At 47.3% G+C, this 21,029-nt stretch overlaps 1 protein-coding gene across 1 annotated transcript in view; it reads right to left on the bottom strand.

Annotated features, from left to right (window-relative positions):
* LOC126176339 (uncharacterized) overlaps positions 1–21,029 on the bottom strand; it is a 337,183-nt gene that overhangs the window by 56,563 nt on the left and 259,591 nt on the right. The window contains exon 11 of the mRNA XM_049923491.1: positions 5,352–5,519. Within this exon, the coding sequence (XP_049779448.1) occupies positions 5,352–5,519 (168 nt within the window). The remainder of the gene's footprint in view (positions 1–5,351; positions 5,520–21,029) is intronic.

The raw sequence follows: 21,029 nt of genomic DNA, 5'->3' as shown, positions 1-21,029 counted from the left end.
ACTAATAGATTAAATAAGTGTTCAGGCGACCCCCTGTCAATTATCAGGAAGCACTGGATCAAAGAAGGTAACGAGACCGTAAGCAAATATAGAAGCTTGAGTGCACACTGTCAGGCAGCGACCAGTAACTATGTTCGATAAACTGTAGGCTATCGTCAACCGAATCCAATTTGGTATAATATTAACAGTAAATGGATCCAGAATGGGAAGTGTTCACTGGATGAAGGTCATTAGTTGTTTCCAACTGAGCTGAGTCTGTAAGGGTGGGAGAGCAGAAAGAGATGTCTTTCAACGTCGAACTACATCGCAATCTAATGATTTTATCTGAGTTGCCTCTGAGTTCTTGGATAAACATTGTGGTTCTTACCGAAGGAATCATATTTTACATCTGTGTTTTGGTGTCAGGAACTTCTCTTATTTACGGACAGAGACGCCTCCCTTCTCCGCCTTGACTCTCACTCCAGTGGTGAGCGCAGTCTGTGGTGATGCCGCGGTCGGTGACTGGAACACGCAGAAGCCGCCCCCAGGGACAGACGCGGCGCCTGGGTGCAGGTGGGTGCGGGGAGGGGGGCCCCATTGATTCTGCATTAGCCGGCGGCGGCCGCTCACGTCTGATAGGGACGCAGCCCACAGCCCCAACCCGGACCTCAGCAGTGCAAACGACAGGACCCATCAGCAGCCAGGGGGTGGATGGCAGGGAGTGGGAACAGCCCAGGGAAGAGGAAAGAGTCACACCTGACCTTCTGCGAGAGGTCTGTCTTCTTGTGGTGAGGCTTGATTGTAACAGAGCAACCGTAAACACATTCCCTTTAATCCTTCGACAAGAGAGCCCTAATATCATCATCTATGCGTTCACTATCTGATCAGAAGTAGCTGGACACTATTTAGTGAACACTAATGTGGGCTGTGTCCAGCCTTCGCCGCTTGATGGCTTTAACGCTGCTGTGGCCACTTTCACTGAGGTATCTGGATGTCTGTAGAGCAGTAGTGATGCGCACTGCGCTGGTGGAGGTTCAACGAGAACACTGCCCAAGGTAAACAGTGTGGAATATTTTTATTTGAACATAAAAGAATGTAAGTATAATTGTGGAGTACTGAGTTACGTACAAGGAAAGCAAGTAAGGATTTAGCAACCTTGGGCCAAAATCAGTAACAAAGGTTCACGTATAGCAGTATGTAGTTGGCATAAAGCCAAAGTCAGGAAAGTCTGAAGAAGTAAAATCAGTGCCTTAAGCTCAGTAGTGGTTAGAAGATAAACGCTATATGGTGACTGTCCAGCGGTGATTCCGTAGTGAGACTCTGATTGACCAGCTGTGGATGCAGCCGGCACGTCCCTCTGAGGGCTCGATGGGATAACTAGTTTTATAGCTGAAACCGATCTACGGAGATGTGGTAGAGCACCGACACACAATATGTCGCGAGCTACTATTGAGCACGTGATGTGTCGTGGGAAAACGGTCTTTGCAGTACTGTGTTCTTGAAAGCGCACTCTGCTGACTGCTGTCAGAAACTTCGGGGCAACAGCTCAACGTGTTACTGTTGTTGTTGATGTTCTTGTCCAGTCGACCACAATACTGATCCACCAAGGAATGACGACGATTCGATCCCCTTATCGTGAGTGAGCGAGTAATTGGGATAGATAGTGTATGTACAACTGACGTGAAAGCATTGACAGGACAATGTGTTTTTCTAAGCCACCACTCTACTCGTTTACCATAACGCTGTTGCATGTTTCCGATAAGGCCAAGCGTAATAACATCGTTGCTGGAGAGTACCAACTTGCGACACGAGGGCAGACGGATGCTCGGCTCGCATGCCGTAGTGCCTGTTACGGTAGACGATACCTGAAATATGACCATCCGCGGGATGCGAGTCTGTTGCATGTTTGCAGGTTGCTGACTTCTAGGAGAGACACAGCAGATAGTAGCCCATTGTTCCTCAGGAGCCCAAACCAGAGTTTGTTGGACACTGGTGACAGAGGTGACTGAAGCAAAGAAGACGTTCTAGCTCACCCCAAAGGGGTTCCGTTCGTTCAGGTCTGGACTCAGGGCAGGCTAGTCCTCTTTAGGAAAGTTACTGTCCATAAATCACTGCCTCACAGATGTCCACTTGTGAGAAGGTACATTGTCATGCTTATACAAACACCCTCTCCTAATTATTCCGCTGCTGTATGCAGTACACAATGTTACAAAATGTGTCGATATCCTGCATTTAACACTTTTTAAGTGCAATAAACCAGTCGTTTCTACTCATTTAATGTTCAGAGGCATCGCTCTTTACACGACCACAAATGTAGCTTAGCATCAGTTACAGAAATGTTTGGTTTATAAGGAACTGTTTGATGGCTGTGCCCCACTCCTTTTAACTCGCTGTGCGCAGTCATCGAGCTAGCATGGCTGCATGTAGCACTTTGGAACGAACGAATGATTCCTCTCGTGATAGTTTGTGCAACCACCCCCACAACGCTCGGTGGTCCCTGTCTATCAGTATGTAACGTCTGCCTGCTCTTGACTTAGTCCTGGTTCTCCCTTCCTGTTCCCACTTCACCATCATGTCACTAACATTTGCCTTGCCGCAGTGGTACCACCAGTTCCCGTCAGATCAACGACGTTAAGCGCTGTCGGGCTGGGCTAGCACTTGGATGGGTGACCATCCGGTCTGCTGAGCGCTGTTGGCAAGGAGTTGCACTCAGCCCTTATGAGGCAAACTGAGGAGCTACTTGATTGAGCAGTAGCTGCTCCGGTCTCGGAAACTGACATACGGCCGGGAGAGTGGTGTGCTGACCACATGTCCCTTTATATCCGCATCTAATGACGCCTGTGAGCTGAGGATGACACGGCGGCCTGTCGGTACCTTTGGGCCTTCATGGCCTGTTCGGGAGGAGTTTAGTTTAGTTTGGTTTATCATTATTTTAAGAGCTGAAATATCGCTAAGGTGACGTCCAAACACTAGCCCATGTTCGAAGTCACTGAGCTCTGCTGACTGAACCATTCTGCTGTTAGTACTTCTCCACTGACAAATGCATTTTCCTGCCAGCTATAGCGCATCCTGCTGGGTTCATCTCAAGTGACATCTAGCAGTCAGTTCCACATTACTTAGTGACGTTTGGATACATTTGATTGGAAAGTGCATTCCATGACTTTAGGACTAAAAGACAGTTGTGGCATCATCAGATTTCCTCCTAATCACTACAACTCTTTCAGTAAAAACGGATACGAGAACATGTGTTGGGACCGATGAGTATCATCTGTGGATGTTTGTTTCAAATCCAGGTAATATACAATGAACTGTCAGTGTGGGTTGAGGGGTTAGACGAATATTGGCGATAGTCTGAGAGGAAGTAAGCATGGGCAGTAACTGCTTCCAACACTGATGGAATAACATGCTGGTTCAGACCAGCTGTATAAAACAAATGCCAAGTGGTATTCCAGCAGATTCCAGCAGAATATAAAAAACGGCTGCACATACACACTCTACTGAGGCTGCTAAGTGCTTCACAACGGCCAGCTCCAGTGGGTCTGACATTGTGGGCTACACAGACCCCCAAGACAGCCGCCCCTCTCTCTTGTGCCACACACCAACCACTAACAGCCTTGGGACCCCACAGTGGACGGTATATCGCATTTTTACATAGGATGAGACCACTCTCAACACTTTGGTGAATATTTCTTATGTATAGATGCAACAGATTTGACGTTCCCCCATGTATAATTGATCGACAGTCACAATTTCAGTAGGATGATAGTGTGTGGGTGTAATCGAATGTTGTTGTTGGGAGACAAGGTTTGGCATGAGAAATTGGCGGTAACAGAAGAAAATTTTGTGATGGACTTCATTGTCTGAAGAGAGGGTGTGGAGTATGAGAGGAGTTTGGAAATGGGGCGGGGAGTAACCACATGAGTAGGATTGGAACAATACATTTGTTTAGGCGCAGTAGCATACTAACTTCGGATGCTAAAGAGAAAAACAGTTGGGTTGTTTGACTCTAGATACAGCTGGATAGCCTGGGGTATGTGCAAGTGTTCGATCTCAGCGAGGAGGGGTGTGAATATTGTGATACGGTAAAGGTTGCATATGGGGGAAGTTAAGCAGATGCAGGATGCGCGATGGAATGTTCAGTGTTCAAGGACTTGGAGAGAATGATAGAACGTTAGCGGAACAAATAAGCTGTCCGCGTACTGTCGTAGGAGAAGATAGTTCAGACTACAAAATCATGGTTGTTAAAGATAGTGGATGGGTTCAGTGCTCACATCTGGCCCCTCGGTAGTTGTATCTATTCGAAGCTCTTTCTTGGTTGCTTAGTAGATGGGGTTTCCATGTTAGTTGCTGGTCGAGTATTAGGGCAAGGGTTTTAGTTTGTTAGTGAACTGGATTGGACAGTTGTAAATAGTTAAGTATAATTAATAATGTGAAAGCTACTGATGGCTCAAATTGTAAATATTGCTGGGATTCGTAATGAATGATCTTCAGAAGCTATTGATTGCACCTGCAGCTAAACTGGTTGTAATGGACCTGGACGGACTGTTGGGACTCTGTAAAGTAAGGCAGAGGGCTAGGAAAAGCGATGTCATCAGTGTACTAGAGGAAGTGAAACTGGAATATCAGAAGTACAATAGATATGTAGGAGCTGAATGAATGCTGCACCTTGGCACTTTTCTGCAATAGGGTGGAAAATACGGGCACTGGTGTATTTGATAGCCACAATGAATGGTTGACTGAGCAGAAATACTGTAATAAAATAGATATAGTTAACTGGTGCTGTGTAGTTTTGGAGTTTTTGAAAGAGAGACCGTAATTCCACACACATTGATTTTCTCAAGGTATAGGGGTTCAACAATCGTTGACTTTTTGTTGTTAAGGTGGTGGGATAGGAGACGAGTGGCATACATGAGGTGGTCATGAGAGGAGAAGCTGGGGACAGACACTGCATTGGTCGTCAGTAAGACGTAGCCTCTGGTTCAGAAGTTAATGGATACACTGGAGGAATTGGGACAGGGTAGATTCAAAGACTTGGGAGAATTGGGACAGGGCAGAGTCAAAGACTTTGTTAAACACTGTTGGGGCAATAAGAGGAATTGTCAATGTGGAATTTGTTTTCCTTAAAGAATAATAACGTTTTGGAGATTTTTCAGCAGTTTTGGAGGGTAACTTGTGGTGTTTCGGAGGGTGCTAGTGGAGAGGATAGAGGATTGAAAGGTTGCAGGTGTTAGTAACAATGATTCAACAAGTCAATCACTTTTTGGATGTCACATGATGGTGCTGTCATAGCTACAACAAACCTCTTTAATAACACATCACAGCACAGAAGGACTAAAGACAGCCGACCAGTGACCCTAGGTGAGACGACATACCTGTGCACAGAAGGTGCGGAGCGAGCGTCGTTCCAGCTCAGCACACCTGCGGCGCCACTGTGGCAGCAGCCAGGCGTTGCGGCTGGAGGTGAGGAAGAGCCGCTGCAGGTAGGGCCGCAGTGAGGACTCTGGCTGCGCCCGGTGCAGCCAGCGCAGCACCTCGCGCACCTGAAGAGGGAATTAGCTGCTCAAACGCGTACTGTACGGCGCTGTGGTCGAGAAGTGAGAGGGACTGTCTACTGGTGGAATCATGCATACAATATAATCGTCGCTAATACTTGGTTTAAACATCATAAAATTGCATTGCTTACGTGGAGACACCAGAAGATTTCAGGTAGGATAAACAATGGTAACACAAAGATTCCGAAACCAACTCAAGCAGCCCTTTGGACGTAGCTATGAATGAGACCCAGCAACACATCACGTCAATACGAAGGAAGTCGAACCTGTGCACTAGAAACTACGAAACATAAATTCATTATTATTATTACAAACGTTGCAAACGTTTCTTTTTGTGTGTTTGCGTAATTAGCTGTGTCGCTGAAAGCGGATTTTGGACACAGATTGAATCAGAAATGAATTTTGAACAATGAAATATTGAAGGCAGCAGAGAATCAAATAGGCAGAAAAACAGGACCAACAAAAATCCTTCGATGACTCATTACATACTGAATCTAATTGACGAACAGGAAAACATAAACATGCAGGGAGTGAAGTAGACAACGGGAAATACAAAAGCAGCAATTGCTGGACAAGACATTCAAGACTGTAGAAGGATGCACGACTTTTCATTGTGTAGATAAATAGAGATTTTGGGAGAAAACAGAAACACATGTGTAAATGTAAAGAGCCCATATGGCCAGGCTGTACTAAGCTATGAAGAGAGGGTTGAAAGGTGGAATGAATACACATATAAGGAAAACGAATTTGAAGGCAATATTACAGCAAGAGAAGAAGTTAATGAAGATGAGAAGTTTGATATGATAGTGTGAGAAGTATTTGAAAGAACTGTGGAAGACCTTTGTCGAAAGAATCCACTGTGGTAGATGATATTCGCTCAGAATCATTGAAATTTTTGGGAGAGCTATCAGTGACAAAACTATTCCACTTTGTATGAAAGACAAATGCAACAGTCGAAATACCCTCAGACTTCAAGAAGGTTTTAGTAACCTCTGTTCCAAAGAAATAGATGCTGATAGGAGTAAATATAACCGAGCCGTCAGTTTAATGTGTCATAGTGGAAAAATGCTGTCACGAATTATTCACAGATGGATGGAGAAACTACTAGAAGTCAACTTTGGGGAAGATCAATTTCTGTTCTGCAGAAGTGTGTGAACACAAAAGACCAAACTGTCCTATGCTACATCTTAGAAGATGGTTTTAGGGCTTGTATCTCACAAAGTTGTTTAGAATACACTGATTGGTACTAAGAAGTTAACAGGCATAAAAAAGATGGCGCGAAAGTGTCCCACAAGTTGTACATAAATCAGCCTTCAGTTATGTAAGGAGAAGGACATGAAAGGTATGCTGCGTTTGTGAAGGGAGTGAAACAGGGTTGTAGCGTACACCCAGTGAGACATTAAAAAGATGGTTCGTTAACATTCTCTCATATTCCCTCCATTTCAGATGGAGTAGGTTTCTTATGGTATTTTCTCCAAAGTATCTCACTAATTCAAAGGGAACGGGGGCTACTCCATGTGCCTTGTATCGAGTTAGGTCCTTCGTCAAATTTTTCTCACTGTACCATATCTCCCAGCTCATCTTCATTTACTTCTTCTTCTTTTTCTGCAACTTGTCTTCAAGTTTGTTTCCTTTTTGTAGCTCTTCTATGTACACTCCTGGAAATGGAAAAAAGAACACATTGACACCGGTGTGTCAGACCCACCATACTTGCTCCGGACACTGCGAGAGGGCTGTACAAGCAATGATCACACGCACGGCACAGCGGACACACCAGGAACCGTGGTGTTGGCCGCCGAATGGCGCTAGCTGCGCAGCATTTGTGCACCGCCGCCGTCAGTGTCAGCCAGTTTGCCGTGGCATACGGAGCTCCATCGCAGTCTTTAACACTGGTAGCATGCCGCGACAGCGTGGACGTGAACCGTATGTGCAGTTGACGGACTTTGAGCGAGGGCGTATAGTGGGCATGCGGGAGGCCGGGTGGACGTACCGTCGAATTGCTCAACACGTGGGGCGTGAGGTCTCCACAGTACATCGATGTTGTCGCCAGTGGTCGGCGGAAGGTGCACGTGCCCGGCGACCTGGGACCGGACCGCAGCGACGCACGGATGCACGCCAAGACCGTAGGATCCTACGCAGTGCCGTAGGGGACCGCACCGCCACTTCCCAGCAAATTAGGGACACTGTTGCTCCTGGGGTATCGGCGAGGACCATTCGCAACCGTCTCCATGAAGCTGGGCTACGGTCCCGCACACCGTTAGGCCGTCTTCCGCTCACGCCCCAACATCGTGCAGCCCGCCTCCAGTGGTGTCGCGACAGGCGTGAATGGAGGGATGAATGGAGACGTGTCGTCTTCAGCGATGAGAGTCGCTTCTGCCTTGGTGCCAATGATGGTCGTATGCGTGTTTGGCGCCGTGCAGGTGAGCGCCACAATCAGGACTGCATACGACCGAGGCACACAGGGCCAACACCCGGCATCATGGTGTGGGGAGCGATCTCCTACACTGGCCGTACACCACTGGTGATCGTCGAGGGGACACTGAATAGTGCACGGTACATCCAAACCGTCATCGAACCCATCGTTCTACCATTCCTAGACCGGCAAGGGAACTTGCTGTTCCAACAGGCAATGCACGTCCGCATGTATCCCGTGCCACCCAACGTGCTCTAGAAGGTGTAAGTCAACTACCCTGGCCAGCAAGATCTCCGGATCTGTCCCCCATTGAGCATGTTTGGGACTGGATGAAGCGTCGTCTCACGCGGTCTGCACGTCCAGCACGAACGCTGGTCCAACTGAGGCGCCAGGTGGAAATGGCATGGCAAGCCGTTCCACAGGACTACATCCAGCATCTCTACGATCGTCTCCATGGGAGAATAGCAGCCTGCATTGCTGCGAAAGGTGGATATACACTTTACTAGTGCCGACATTGCGCATGCTCTGTTGCCTGTGTCTATGTGCCTGTGGTTCTGTCCGTGGGATCATGTGATGTATCTGACCCCAGGAATGTGTCAATAAAGTTTCCCCTTCCTGGGACAATGAATTCACGGTGTTCTTATTTCAATTTCCAGGAGTGTATTTCTTCAAGTTTCAAAATTACCTTTTTTCTAAGTGCTCGCTATGGTCTGGAAACTTAATACTCGTGCAACTACTCCTCTTCTCTTCAAAGGCCTCTTTAAATTTCTTATAGGCTGCATCTATCCTTCTCATAATCAAACTTTGTTTCTACAGTTTTGCACTTCTCCTATAGACTTCGCTGCCTTGCCAGTTTCCACTTGCTCTTTTTTTAGACTTCAGAAGTCATTTATGGCTGCTTCAATTGCTGCATATTTATGTTTCACCCTATCGTCACTGAAATGCAATGACTCATTGGTTATCCAAGAAAGAAGAAGAAAGAAAGATTAGAGTTTAATATCTCGTCGGCAGCCTGGTCATTAGAGACAAAGCGCAAGCTCGGATTACGAAAGAAGGAAATAGGTTGTGCCCCTCCCCTACTTTTCGAAAGGACCATCACAGCATTTGCTGGAGCGATTCCTACATCTACATCTACTTAGTCACTCTGAAAACCACCGTATGGTGCGTGGCAAAGAGCACCCTGTACCAGTAATAGTCATTTACGTTCCATTTCCACTCACAAATAGAGCGAGTGAAAAACGATTCTGAATGGGACCTAACTTCTCGTATCTTATCTTCATGGTCCTTACGCATAATGTACGTCGGTGGCAGTACAATCATTCGGCAGTCAGTTTCAAATGCCGGTTCTCTAAATTTTCTCAATCGTGTTCCTCGAAAACAATGTCGCCTTCCTTTCAGGGATTCCCATTTGTGTTCCCGAAGCATTTCTGTAACATCTACATCTACATCTATACTCCGCGAGCCACCTTACGGTGTGTGCCGGAGGGTACTTATTGTACCACTATCTGATCCCCCCTTCCCTGTTCCATTCACGAATTGTGCGTGGGAAGAACGACTGCTTGTAAGTCTCCGTATTTGCTCTAATTTCTCGGATCTTTTCGTTGTGATCATTACGCGAGATATATGTGGGCGGTAGTAATATGTTGCCCATCTCTTCCCGGAATGTGCTCTCTCGTAATTTTGATAATAAACCTCTCCGTATTGCGTAACGCCTTTCTTGAAGTGTCCGCCACTGGAGCTTGTTCAGCATCTCCGTAACGCTCTCGCGCTGACTAAATGTCCCCATGACGAATCGCGCTGCTTTTCGCTGGATCATGTCTATCTCTTCTATTAATCCAACCTGGTAAGGGTCCCATACTGATGAGCAATACTCAAGAATCGGACGAACAAGCGTTTTGTAAGCTACTTCTTTCGTCGATGAGTCACATTTTCTTAGAATTCTTCCTATGAATCTCAACCTGGCGCCTGCTTTTCCCACTATTTGTTTTATGTGATCATTCCACTTCAGATCGCTCCGGATAGTAACTCCTAAGTATTTTACGGTCGTTACCGCTTCCAATGATTTACCACCTATGGCATAATCGTACTGGAATGGATTTCTGCCCCTATGTATGCGCATTATATTACATTTATCTACGTTTAGGGAAAGCTGCCAGCTGTCGCACCATGCATTAATCCTCTGCAGGTCTTCCTGGAGTACGTACGAGTCTTCTGATGTTGCTACTTTCTTGTAGACAACCGTGTCATCTGCAAATAGCCTCACGGAGCTACCGATGTTGTCAACTAAGTCATTTATGTATATTGTAAACAATAAAGGTCCTATCACGCTTCCTTGCGGTACTCCCGAAATTACCTCTACATCTGCAGATTTTGAACCGTTAAGAATGACATGTTGTGTTCTTTCTTCTAGGAAATCCTGAATCCAATCACAAACCTGGTCCGATATTCCGTAAGCTCGTATTTTTTTCACTAAACGTAAGTGCGGAACCGTATCAAATGCCTTCCTGAAGTCCAGGAATACGGCATCAATCTGCTCGCCAGTGTCTACGGCACTGTGAATTTCTTGGGCAAATAGGGCGAGCTGAGTTTCACATGATCTCTGTTTGCGGAATCCATGTTGGTTATGATGAAGGAGATTTGTATTATCTAAGAACGTCATAATACGAGAACACAAAACATGTTCCATTATTCTACAACAGATTGACGTAAGCGAAATAGGCCTATAATTATTCGCATCTGATTTATGACCCTTCTTGAAAATGGGAACGACCTGCGCTTTCTTCCAGTCGCTAGATACTTTACGTTCTTCCAGCGATCTACGATAAATTGCTGATAGAAAGGGGGCAAGTTCTTTAGCATAATCACTGTAGAATCTTAAGGGTATCTCGTCTGGTCCGGATGCTTTTCCGCTACTAAGTGATAGCAGTTGTTTTTCAATTCCGATATCGTTTATTTCAATATTTTCCATTTTGGCGTCCGTGCGACGGCTGAAGTCAGGGACCGTGTTACGATTTTCCGCAGTGAAACAGTTTCGGAACACTGAATTCAGTATTTCTGCCTTTCTTCGGTCGTCCTCTGTTTCGGTGCCATCGTGGTCAACGAGTGACTGAATAGGGGATTTAGATCCGCTTACCGATTTTACATATGACCAAAACTTTTTAGGGTTCTTGTTTAGATTGTTTGCCAATGTTTTATGTTCGAATTCGTTGAATGCTTCTCTCATTGCTCTCTTTACGCTCTTTTTCGCTTCGTTCAGCTTTTCCTTATCAGCTATGATTCGACTACTCTTAAACCTATGATGAAGCTTTCTTTGTTTCCGTAGTACCTTTCGTACATGATTGTTATACCACGGTGGATCTTTCCCCTCGCTTTGGACCTTAGTCGGTACGAACTTATCTAAGGCGTACTGGACGATGTTTCTGAATTTTTTCCATTTTTGTTCCACACCCTCTTCCTCAAAAATGAACGTTTGATGGTGGTCACTCAGATATTCTGCGATTTGTGCCCTATCACTCTTGTTAAGCAAATATATTTTCCTTCCTTTCTTGGCATTTCTTATTACACTTGTAGTCATTGATGCAACCACTGACTTATGATCACTGATACCCTCTTCTACATTCACGGAGTCGAAAAGTTCCGGTCTATTTGTTGCTATGAGGTCTAAAACGTTAGCTTCACGAGTTGGTTCTCTAACTATCTGCTCGAAGTAATTCTCGGACAAGGCAGTCAGGATAATGTCACAAGAGTCTCTGTCCCTGGCTCCAGTTCTGATTGTGTGACTATCCCATTCTATACCTGGTAGATTGAAGTCTCCCCCTATTACAATAGTATGATCACGAAACTTCTTCACGACGTTCTGCAGGTTCTCTCTGAGGCGCTCAACTACTACGGTTGCTGATGCAGGTGGTCTATAGAAGCATCCGACTATCATATCTGACCCACCTTTGATACTTAGCTTAACCCAGATTATTTCACATTCGCATTCGCTAATAACTTCACTGGATATTATTGAATTCTTTACTGCTATAAATACTCCTCCACCATTGGCGTTTATCCTATCCTTGCGGTATATATTCCATTCTGTGTCTAGGATTTCGTTACTGTTCACTTCCGGTTTTAACCAACTTTCCGTTCCTAATACTATATGCGCACTATTTCCTTCAATAAGAGATACTAATTCAGGAACCTTGCCCTGGATACTCCTGCAGTTTACCAATATTACGTTAACTTTTCCTGTTTTTGGTCTCTGAGGACGGACGTTCTTTATCAACGATGATAATGTCCTCTCTGGTAAGCCGTCAGGTATTTTATCGTTTCGCCCAAGGGGGGGTCCCTCTAACCTAAAAAGCCCCCGTGTGCACGCCACACGTACTCTGCTACCCTAGTAGCTGCTTCCGGTGTGTAGTGCACGCCTGACCTGTCTAGGGGGGCCCTACAGTTCTCCACCCAATAACGGAGGTCGATGAATTTGCAACCATTATAGTCGCAGAGTCGTCTGAGCCTCTGGTTTAGACCCTCCACACGGCTCCAAACCAGTGTTTTAGAACTTACCTGTAACAAATCTAGCAGCCTGCCTGTGAATTACTTCGATGTCCTCCTTCAATCGGACCTGGTACGTATCCCAAATACTCTAGCAGTACTCGACAATAGGTCGCACGAGCGTCCCATATGCTCTCTCCTCTAAAAGTGAACCACAATTTCCTAGAATTCACCAAATAAACCGAAGTCCACCATTCGCCTTTTCTAACACAATCCTTACAAGATCGTTCCATTTCATATCGCTTTACAACGTTACCCCAGATATTTAAATGACTTGATTGTGTGAGACAGGACACTAGTAATGCTGTAACGAAAGATTACCGATTTGTTCTTCCTACTCATCCGCATTAACTTACATTTTTCCACATTTAGAGCTAGCTGCCATCCATCACAAAAACTAGAACTTTTGTCTAAGTCGTTTTATATTTTCCTACACTCACTAAGCGTCGACACCTTATCGTACACCTCAGCAACATCAGTAAGAAACCGCAGATTGCTGCCCGCCCTGTCTCACAAATTATTTATGTATATAGAGAACAACAGCAGTCCTATCAGACTTCCCTGGTGCACTCCTCACGCTACCATTGCCTCTGATGAACACTCAGCGTCGAGGACAACATATTGACTTCTGTTACTTAAGAAGTCTTAAAGCCGCTCTCATATCTATAAGCTTATTCCATATGCTCGTAGCTTCGTTAACAGCGTCAAATGCTGAAATGAAAATTTAAAAATGTGGAAGCTTCCTGTTGCCCTTCATTTATAGTTCGCAGTATATCATGTGAGAAAAGCACAAACTGAATCTCTAACAATCGATGCTTCCTAAAATCATGCTGATTCTTAGACATAAGCTTCTCAGTCTCAAGAAAATTTTCATCAGGTTACCTTCCATTCGGAAGGCTGCTGCACTCAACAACTGTTATATTGACTTATAAATAGTAGATTTCAGCTGTCGTCCTTCTTAAATTTTTTATTGGCAGATCTAGATTTCAGCTAGAAACTAGCCATTCTAAATGCACTACCATTTTCGATCAATGCATATAATACCTGTTGGTCGGGGTTCATCCACAGTTCAATGAATTGTTGTCCATTTTGGTGGGGCCGCCATGTACCCTGTTGGTTGTAGCCCCCTGACAACACAGGGATCGCTCTGCTGACGCCTGCGCCGTTAACTCCCCACGTATGACAAGGAGTAGATACCTATCTCCCTGGGGTATCAGGACTCTCGGCAATGGCCATCCGGCCAGGTGGCCCTTGCTGAGGCTGGGTGGTGCCTGTGGGGAGGGCCCTTGGTTGGAGTAGGTGGCATAAATGCGAATGACCCACAATGAAGCGTGGTACATCATCTCTCGCTGGTGGCCAGCCGCCAGCAGTCTCTAAGCGTTCTCGGGCTCAATTTAACGCTCCCAAAACGTTACCCTCCCTGGCCACACCGTGGGAGGAGCGTAAGTCTCAGGGTGACAGTGTCACTTATTCGCCCTGTTCCTAGTTTGTATGAGAGCTGATGGGGCGTCATTCATGTCGACAAGAATTCTTCTTACAGCATTTAGATGACAAGTTTGGGGAGTTGGAGGGCTTGTCCAAAATGCGCTCTGGGTCAGTTTTGATAAAAATGGCATCCTCTGCCCAGTCACGAAGGTTACTTGCTTGTGAAATGTTGGGGGATGTTAACGTTACCATCACACCACATAGAGTTTAAATATGGTCCAAGTATTATTTTCCATAGGGACCTGCTTTTGCTGTCTGATGACGAGCTGCGCGCCAATTTAGAGCGTCGAGGTGTTCATTTCGTCCTGTGCTTTCACCGGGGTCTGAAGGATAATCAGGTTGCTACCGGTGCCTTCATCTTGGCCTTCGAGGGTGATACATTACAGGAGAAGGTCAAGGTGATGGGATACCACTGTGATGTCAAGCCCTATATCCCTCCCCCGATGCAGTGCTTTAAGTGCTGGAAGTTTGGCCATATATCTTCTCGCTGTACTTCCAGCCTCACATGTCGAGATTGCAGACGCCCATCACATCCCAATACTCCATGTGCCCCGCCTCCCATCTGTGTCAACTGCGGAGAGTATCATTCACCTTGTTCGCCAGACTGCAGGATCTTACAGAAAGAGCGCAAAATCATGGAATATAAGACCCTGGACCGACTGACCTAAGAGGAAATATGAAAGACTACATCCTGTGCAAATGACTTCCTCATATGCCGCTGCAACGACAACCATGTTAGCCCAATCTGTTCTGCAAATTCCAGTCAGATCGCCGAACCGTACAACACATGCCCCCTTTCCCGTAGGGGGCACCATCCCCCCTGTTGCTCCTGTGCCACCTCCCTTGGGAGCAACAACCCCTCCCCTCCCATCTATCGGGGACGTCTGTCCCCGCTTCTAAGCCGGAGAAGCGCCCAACTTCTTCAGCTCCTCTTGCTTGCAAGGGGTCCATTGTTTCCCTCCCTTCCCAGGTTTCCAGAAGCGGGAAGGCTGACGCCCGACAGTGGCATAAGTGCCCACAACAAGCTGGTTGTAGGGCTTCGCAATCCTCCTCCATCCCCGAGACTGAATCAGTGAAGCCCCCCCAGCCAGTGAAACCCAAGGAGCAGCATGAGAAATCCAAGAAGAAGACCTCTAAGACCAAGGAACTGGCGGTGGCACCCACCCCACCGCAACCTCCAAGCTCTGCGTGGAGATTCTGGGGTCGCTGAGCACCTGGATCTCGCCGGTTCCTCCGACGCAATGGATATCACTTGCACAGGTACTCAATTGGTGGCGGCAGGTGACCAAGTGGCGTAATCCGCATCCCCATCCCTTCACTCCTTCCTCGGCCATGGATAATGTCATCCTCCAGTGGAACTGCAGTGGTTTTTTCCATCATCTTGCTGAGCTCCGACAACTTCTCAGCCTTCACCCTTTTCTCTGCATTGCTCTTCAAGAAACTCGGTTTCCAGCAATGTACACCCCTGCCCTCCATGGCCATTGGGGTTATTATAGGAACCGGGCAGCTGGTGGCGTCTACATCCATGTCATTCACTCCCTTCACAGCGAGTCTGTCCCTCTACAAACAGCTTTAGAGGCTGTCGCTGTTCGGGTGTGGACGCCACAGGCTGTTACTGTCTGCAGCCTGTATCTTCCACCAGATGGTGATGTCCCGCAGCATGTCCTGGCTGCGCTGACAGACCAACTGCCGCCACCTTTTCTGTTACTGGGCGACTTCAACACCCATAACCCTCTGTGGGGTGGAACAGTGGCAACAGGCCGAGGCAGCATCGTTGAGCATGTATTGTCACAGCTCGACCTTTCCCTTTTAAATGATGGTGCCTTCACACATTTCAGTGTGGAGCATGGCACGTACTCAGCCATCGACCTTTCGATCTGCAGCCCTAGCCCCTTATCGTCTGTCCAATGGAGTGTGCATGACGACTTGTGTGGTAGTGACCACTTTCCGATCTTTCTGTCACTGCCACAGCGTCACTCTTCTGGGCGCCCTTGCAGATGGGCTATGAATAGGGCTGACTGGGACTTGTTCTCTTTCCAGTGACGCCCTTGATGCAGTGGTTCACTTGGTCACCACCGGCATCGTCACTGCCGAAGAATCTGCCATTCCCTGTTCTTCTGGGTCCCCTCGACGGAGGACTGTGCCTTGGTGGTCGCCTGAGATCGCTGAAGCGATTAAAGATCGCCGGCAGGCGCTCCAGCATCACAAGCGACACCCCTCATTAGAGCACTTCATCGTCTTTAAATGGCTCCATGTGTGGGCCCACTGCATCATTTCCCAACACAAGCAGGAGTGCTGGGAAAGGTATGTCTCCACCATTGGCCTCCATATCTCTCCATCATAGGTTTGGTCCAAGATTAGGCGACAGTATGGCTATCGGACCCTTGTCAGCATCCTTGCACTCTCTCTGAATGGAGCAGTTTGTACTGACTCCGACATAATTGCAAACCGCTTAGTAGAGCATTTTGCTCTGAGGTACGCTTCTGCTTATTACTCACTGGCTTTCCGCTCCCTGAAAGAGCAGTTGGAACGGCGGAGTCTTTCATTTCACACGCACCACCATGAATCCTACAATGTTCTGTTCAGTGAGTGGGAATTCCAAAGTGCCCCAGTCACTTGCCCTGATACAGCTCCCGGGCCAGATCGCTTCCACTGTCAGATGCTCAAACACCTCTCAGCGGACTTCCAGCGACGCCTCCTAGGCCTTTACAACCATATCTGGGTCGAAGGTGAGTTCCTGTCGCAGTGGCGGGAAAGCATCGTAATCCCCGTTTTGAAAACTCGCAAGAACCCACTGGAGGTGGACAGGTACCACCCCATTAGCCTCACCAACGTTCTTTGCAAGTTGCTCGAACGCATGGTGAGCCGGTGGTTGAGTTGGGTACTCGAATCTCGGGGCCTTCTGGCTCCGTCTCAGGGTGGGTTTCGTAAGGGCCGCCCTGCCGCCGATAATCTGGTGAGCCTGGAGTCTGCCATCCGTACGGCCTTTACCCGCCGTTAGCACCTCGTCGCTGTCTTTTTTGACATGTGGAAGGCGTACGATACGACATGGCGCCATCACATCCCCTCTACGCTTCATGGTTGGGGCTTTGGGGTCTGCTGCCAATTTTGATACGAAATTTTCTGTTGCATTGTACCTTCCGCGTGCAAGTTGCGGCGTCCCACAGTTCCCCCCGAGTTCAAGAGAATGGGGTACCGCAGGGATCTGTCTTAAGTGTCTGCCTGTTTTTAATTGCAATTAATGGGCTCGCTGCGGTGGTGGGAACGTCTGTCTCAGATTCCTTGTATGCTGACGACTTCTGCCTCTACTATAGCTCCTTTGGCATTGCAGCTGCTGAACGTTAGCTGCAGGGCGCTATCCGCAAAGCGCATTCTTGGGCTGTAGCGCATAGCTTCCAGTTTTCGGCTGCCAAGACCTGCATTATGCATTTCTGCCGGCGACGCACTCTTCACTCTGACCGTGGCTTTATCTTGACGGCGAACCTCTTGCTATGGTGGAGACGCATCAGTTTTTTGGTGTGGCTCTTGGTGCCCGGTTGACTTGGCTCCCTCGTATTCAGCAGCTTAAACAGATGTGTTGGCGGCATCTTAATGATCTGCGTTTCTCGAGCCACATCATCTGGGGAGCCGATCGGTCTATCCTCTTACGGCTCTACCAGGCGTTAATTCAGTCCCGTCTGGATTATGGGATCCTGGCTTATGGTTTAGCATCCCCTTCTGCGTTGTGGGTGCTGGACCCCATCCTTCACAGCGGGATCCGACTTACCACTGGAGCTTTCCGGACAAGCCCTGTGAACAACATACTTGTGGAGGCAGGTGTCCCTCCACTGCGGTTATGGCGTCAATGTTTACTGGCCGCTTATGCTACACACGTTTGTAGCTTGCCTGGGCATTCCAATTATCACCTCCTGTTCCCTCCGTCTGTTGTCCATCTCCCAGAACGCTGGCCCTGGTCAGGTTGTACGATCGCAGTTCGCGTCAGAGAGCTTCTCTCCGGGCTTGAGGTTTTCCCTCTTCCATCTCTTTTCGGACCCCTCTGCGTACCCCCCGTGGTGTGTGCCCCGCCAATGCCTTCGGCTCGATTTGCCACAGGGCCCGAAGGACTCAGTCCCTCCTGAGGGCCTCCCGCCCCGCTTTCTTTCCATCCTTGCCACGTATCAGGGCTCTGGCGTTGTCTACACTGACGGTTTGATGGTTGCTGGTCATGTCGGTTACACTCTCACTCTAGGGGACCATTACGAACAACACTCACTGCCGGCTGGCTGCAGCGTTTTCACTGCTGAGCTGGTCGCCATCCCTCGTGCCCTAGAGTATATCTGCTCCTGCTCAGTTAAGTCCTTCGTTATCTGTAGCGACTCCCTGAGCGGCTTACGAGCTATCGACCAGTGTCATCCTCGCTCTCATCTGGTGATGGCTATCCAGGAGTCCCTCCATACTCTTGCCCATTGCGGCCGCTCTGTGGTCTTTGTGTGGACCGCTGGTCATGTTGGCATCCCGGGCAATGAATATGTTGACATGCTGGCCAAACAGGCGGTCGGTGCACCAGCCTTATCGATTGGACTTTTGGAGAGTGATGTCAGGGCAGTTTTGCGGCAGTATGTACTTCGCACCTGGGGTGAAGAATGGTGAACCTTGCCTTCACCAAACAAACTTTGGGCAATCAAAGAGGCAACCGGTGCGTGGCGCTCCTCCTTGTGGGTCTCTCACAAGGAGTCTGTTGTCCTCTGCCGGCTGCGTATTGGGCACACCCGGATGACGCACAGCCACTTATTGCGCCGTGAGGACCCACCTCTATGTCGCTGCGGATCCACTTTAACGGTGGTCCACATTTTGTTGGCCTGTCCCCTTTTAGCTGTGCTCACTCAGACGTTTGCGCTGCCTGATACGCTCCCTGCCCTTTTAACAGATGACACTGCCATGGCAGGCTTAGTTTTGCGTTTTATTTGGGCAGGGGGCTTTTATCATTTAATCTGAGTGTTTGTCATTTTTTTGTTTTGAGTCTGGTCTTTGGCCTACGATTTTAGACTGGGTTATTTTTTTCGTGTGTTTCTAGGTGGTTGGCTTTTCCTTTTTTTTTCTCTATGGTCGACCAACCACTGTTGCACTCTCTGTGATTTTACTTCCTTTTGTCTGGTCTCTGTCTGAGTCTTTCTTGTCTTGTGTCGTCTGTTGTCATCTCCATTGTTCGTTTTTATTCTGTGTGGGCGTTTGAAGTTTTGGAAAAGGGGACCGATGACCATAGCAGTCTGGTCCCTTCAATCCCACAAACCAACCAACCATTTCCACATTTATTTTATTTTATTTATCATGAGTGGGGTTCCTAACTATCTGTTCTAGGTAGTTTTCAGAAAAGGCCTTTAGTGACGTTTCACAGGATGTCGTACCACGTCCACCACTAACAAAAGTGTAATTTTCCCAATTAATTGTTGGATAAATTAGGTCTCCACCGATGATTACAGTATGACTTGGGTACTTACGTACTAGTGAACCGAGGTATTCTCTTAAGTTTTGGGTCACATAATGAGTCCGTTGGGCATAGAAGGATCCAATTATCATTTTATGCCCACCCCTGATATAGAGTCTTGCCCAAACAATCTCACATACAGCTTCAATTTCTGTCTCAGCGGATTTGAATTGTTTGTCTACTGGGACAGATACACCTTCTCCATTTCCCATTTGCCTAACCTTTCCATATACTGCAGACAACCTTGTAGGTGGCATATTCATTTTGGATATTAATAACCGCTGCAGCTGTATTTGGTCCTTTATTACTGTATCACTACCGGTTTTGTGGCGCCAAAAACCACATCTTCCGGTGAACATATGATTAAAACATTAGAGCGGACAATGAATGTCTGGAAAAAAGTTTCTGAGCTTAATGTTTTAATCAAATGTTCACCTGAAGATGTGGCCTTTAGCGCCACGAAACCGGTAGTGATACAGTAATAAAAGACAAAATACAACTGAAGCAATTATTAATGCCCAGCTGCTTTCTATATACACTTAAATTTTCCCCAGAAATCTCACTGCTGTCAATTTCAGGTTTCAATCAGGTTTCTGTACCTAGTGTTATGTGAGCTTCACTGCTTTTTATGGGTGCTTCAAACTCTGGCATTTCGTTGGGAATGTTTCGGCAGTTTACCATTAGGATTTCAATACTCTAACTAGTGGGAGGCGTTTCTTTCGATCTTACAGTGATACTTCCGGTTTCCTACAGTAGTCGTTATCTGGACTGGATGGAGAGTCGCCTAAACTAAAAAAAACCTTGTGTGTACCCCACACAGTCAGCTAGCTGAGTACCAACCTCTGATGTGTAGTGCACACCTGAACTATTTAGGGGGACCCTACAGTTCTCAACCTTATGGCGCAAGTCCAGGAGGTCGCAGCCTAAGTTGTCACAGAACCTTCGAAGTCTCTGGTTCAGTCCTTCCACTCGATTCAGAACCAAAGGGCGATGATCAGTTCTGGGGACATTGCTACAAATTGTGAGCTTCGTTAAAACTCCATGTACAAGGTTGGTCTTCTCAATCTTTTATACCGATCGCTGTAATGACTCAAGAATGACCTAGGAACACAGACGACAGGCATCATTTTTTCCAGCGTTTGCCACAATCTGCAGTTAGTTGCACGCTGTTTCCTCAATGGCTGCCGTAATAGCCTCTTCACCATGCTGAATGAGGCATACACACAGAGTGCACTTGGTGTCCTTCCTACACCTTGCTGCAATTTCCCTAGGGGGTACCATCATTCGCCGTACATTTGAACTACCGACTATTAATAGACCCCACCCATTTTGCGTTTGCCTCTTCCTGACTCCGAACAAAACAAATTTCCGCAAAACAGATGAAGTGAGTCCCACACGCTCTGTTTCAATTTCACTGAAAAACAGCACCTAGGGGGAACGGTACAACACCCTGAGTCCTCTCTGGTCCCCGTCCATCCTATACAGGACGCCTACGTCCCCCATTGACACGCCACTCGCAGTCAAGTGGACGGGTAATGACAGGTCCTGTACTTTCTGCAGAGTAGAAGGGATCCACAGGAGAGGAGATTACTTGATG

The sequence above is a fragment of the Schistocerca cancellata genome, chromosome 3 (assembly GCF_023864275.1).
Source record: "Schistocerca cancellata isolate TAMUIC-IGC-003103 chromosome 3, iqSchCanc2.1, whole genome shotgun sequence".
Classification (NCBI taxonomy): Eukaryota; Metazoa; Arthropoda; class Insecta; order Orthoptera; family Acrididae; genus Schistocerca; species Schistocerca cancellata.
The sequence above is the reverse complement of the archived record's forward strand: the minus strand, read 5'-3'. Positions and strand labels throughout refer to the sequence as shown.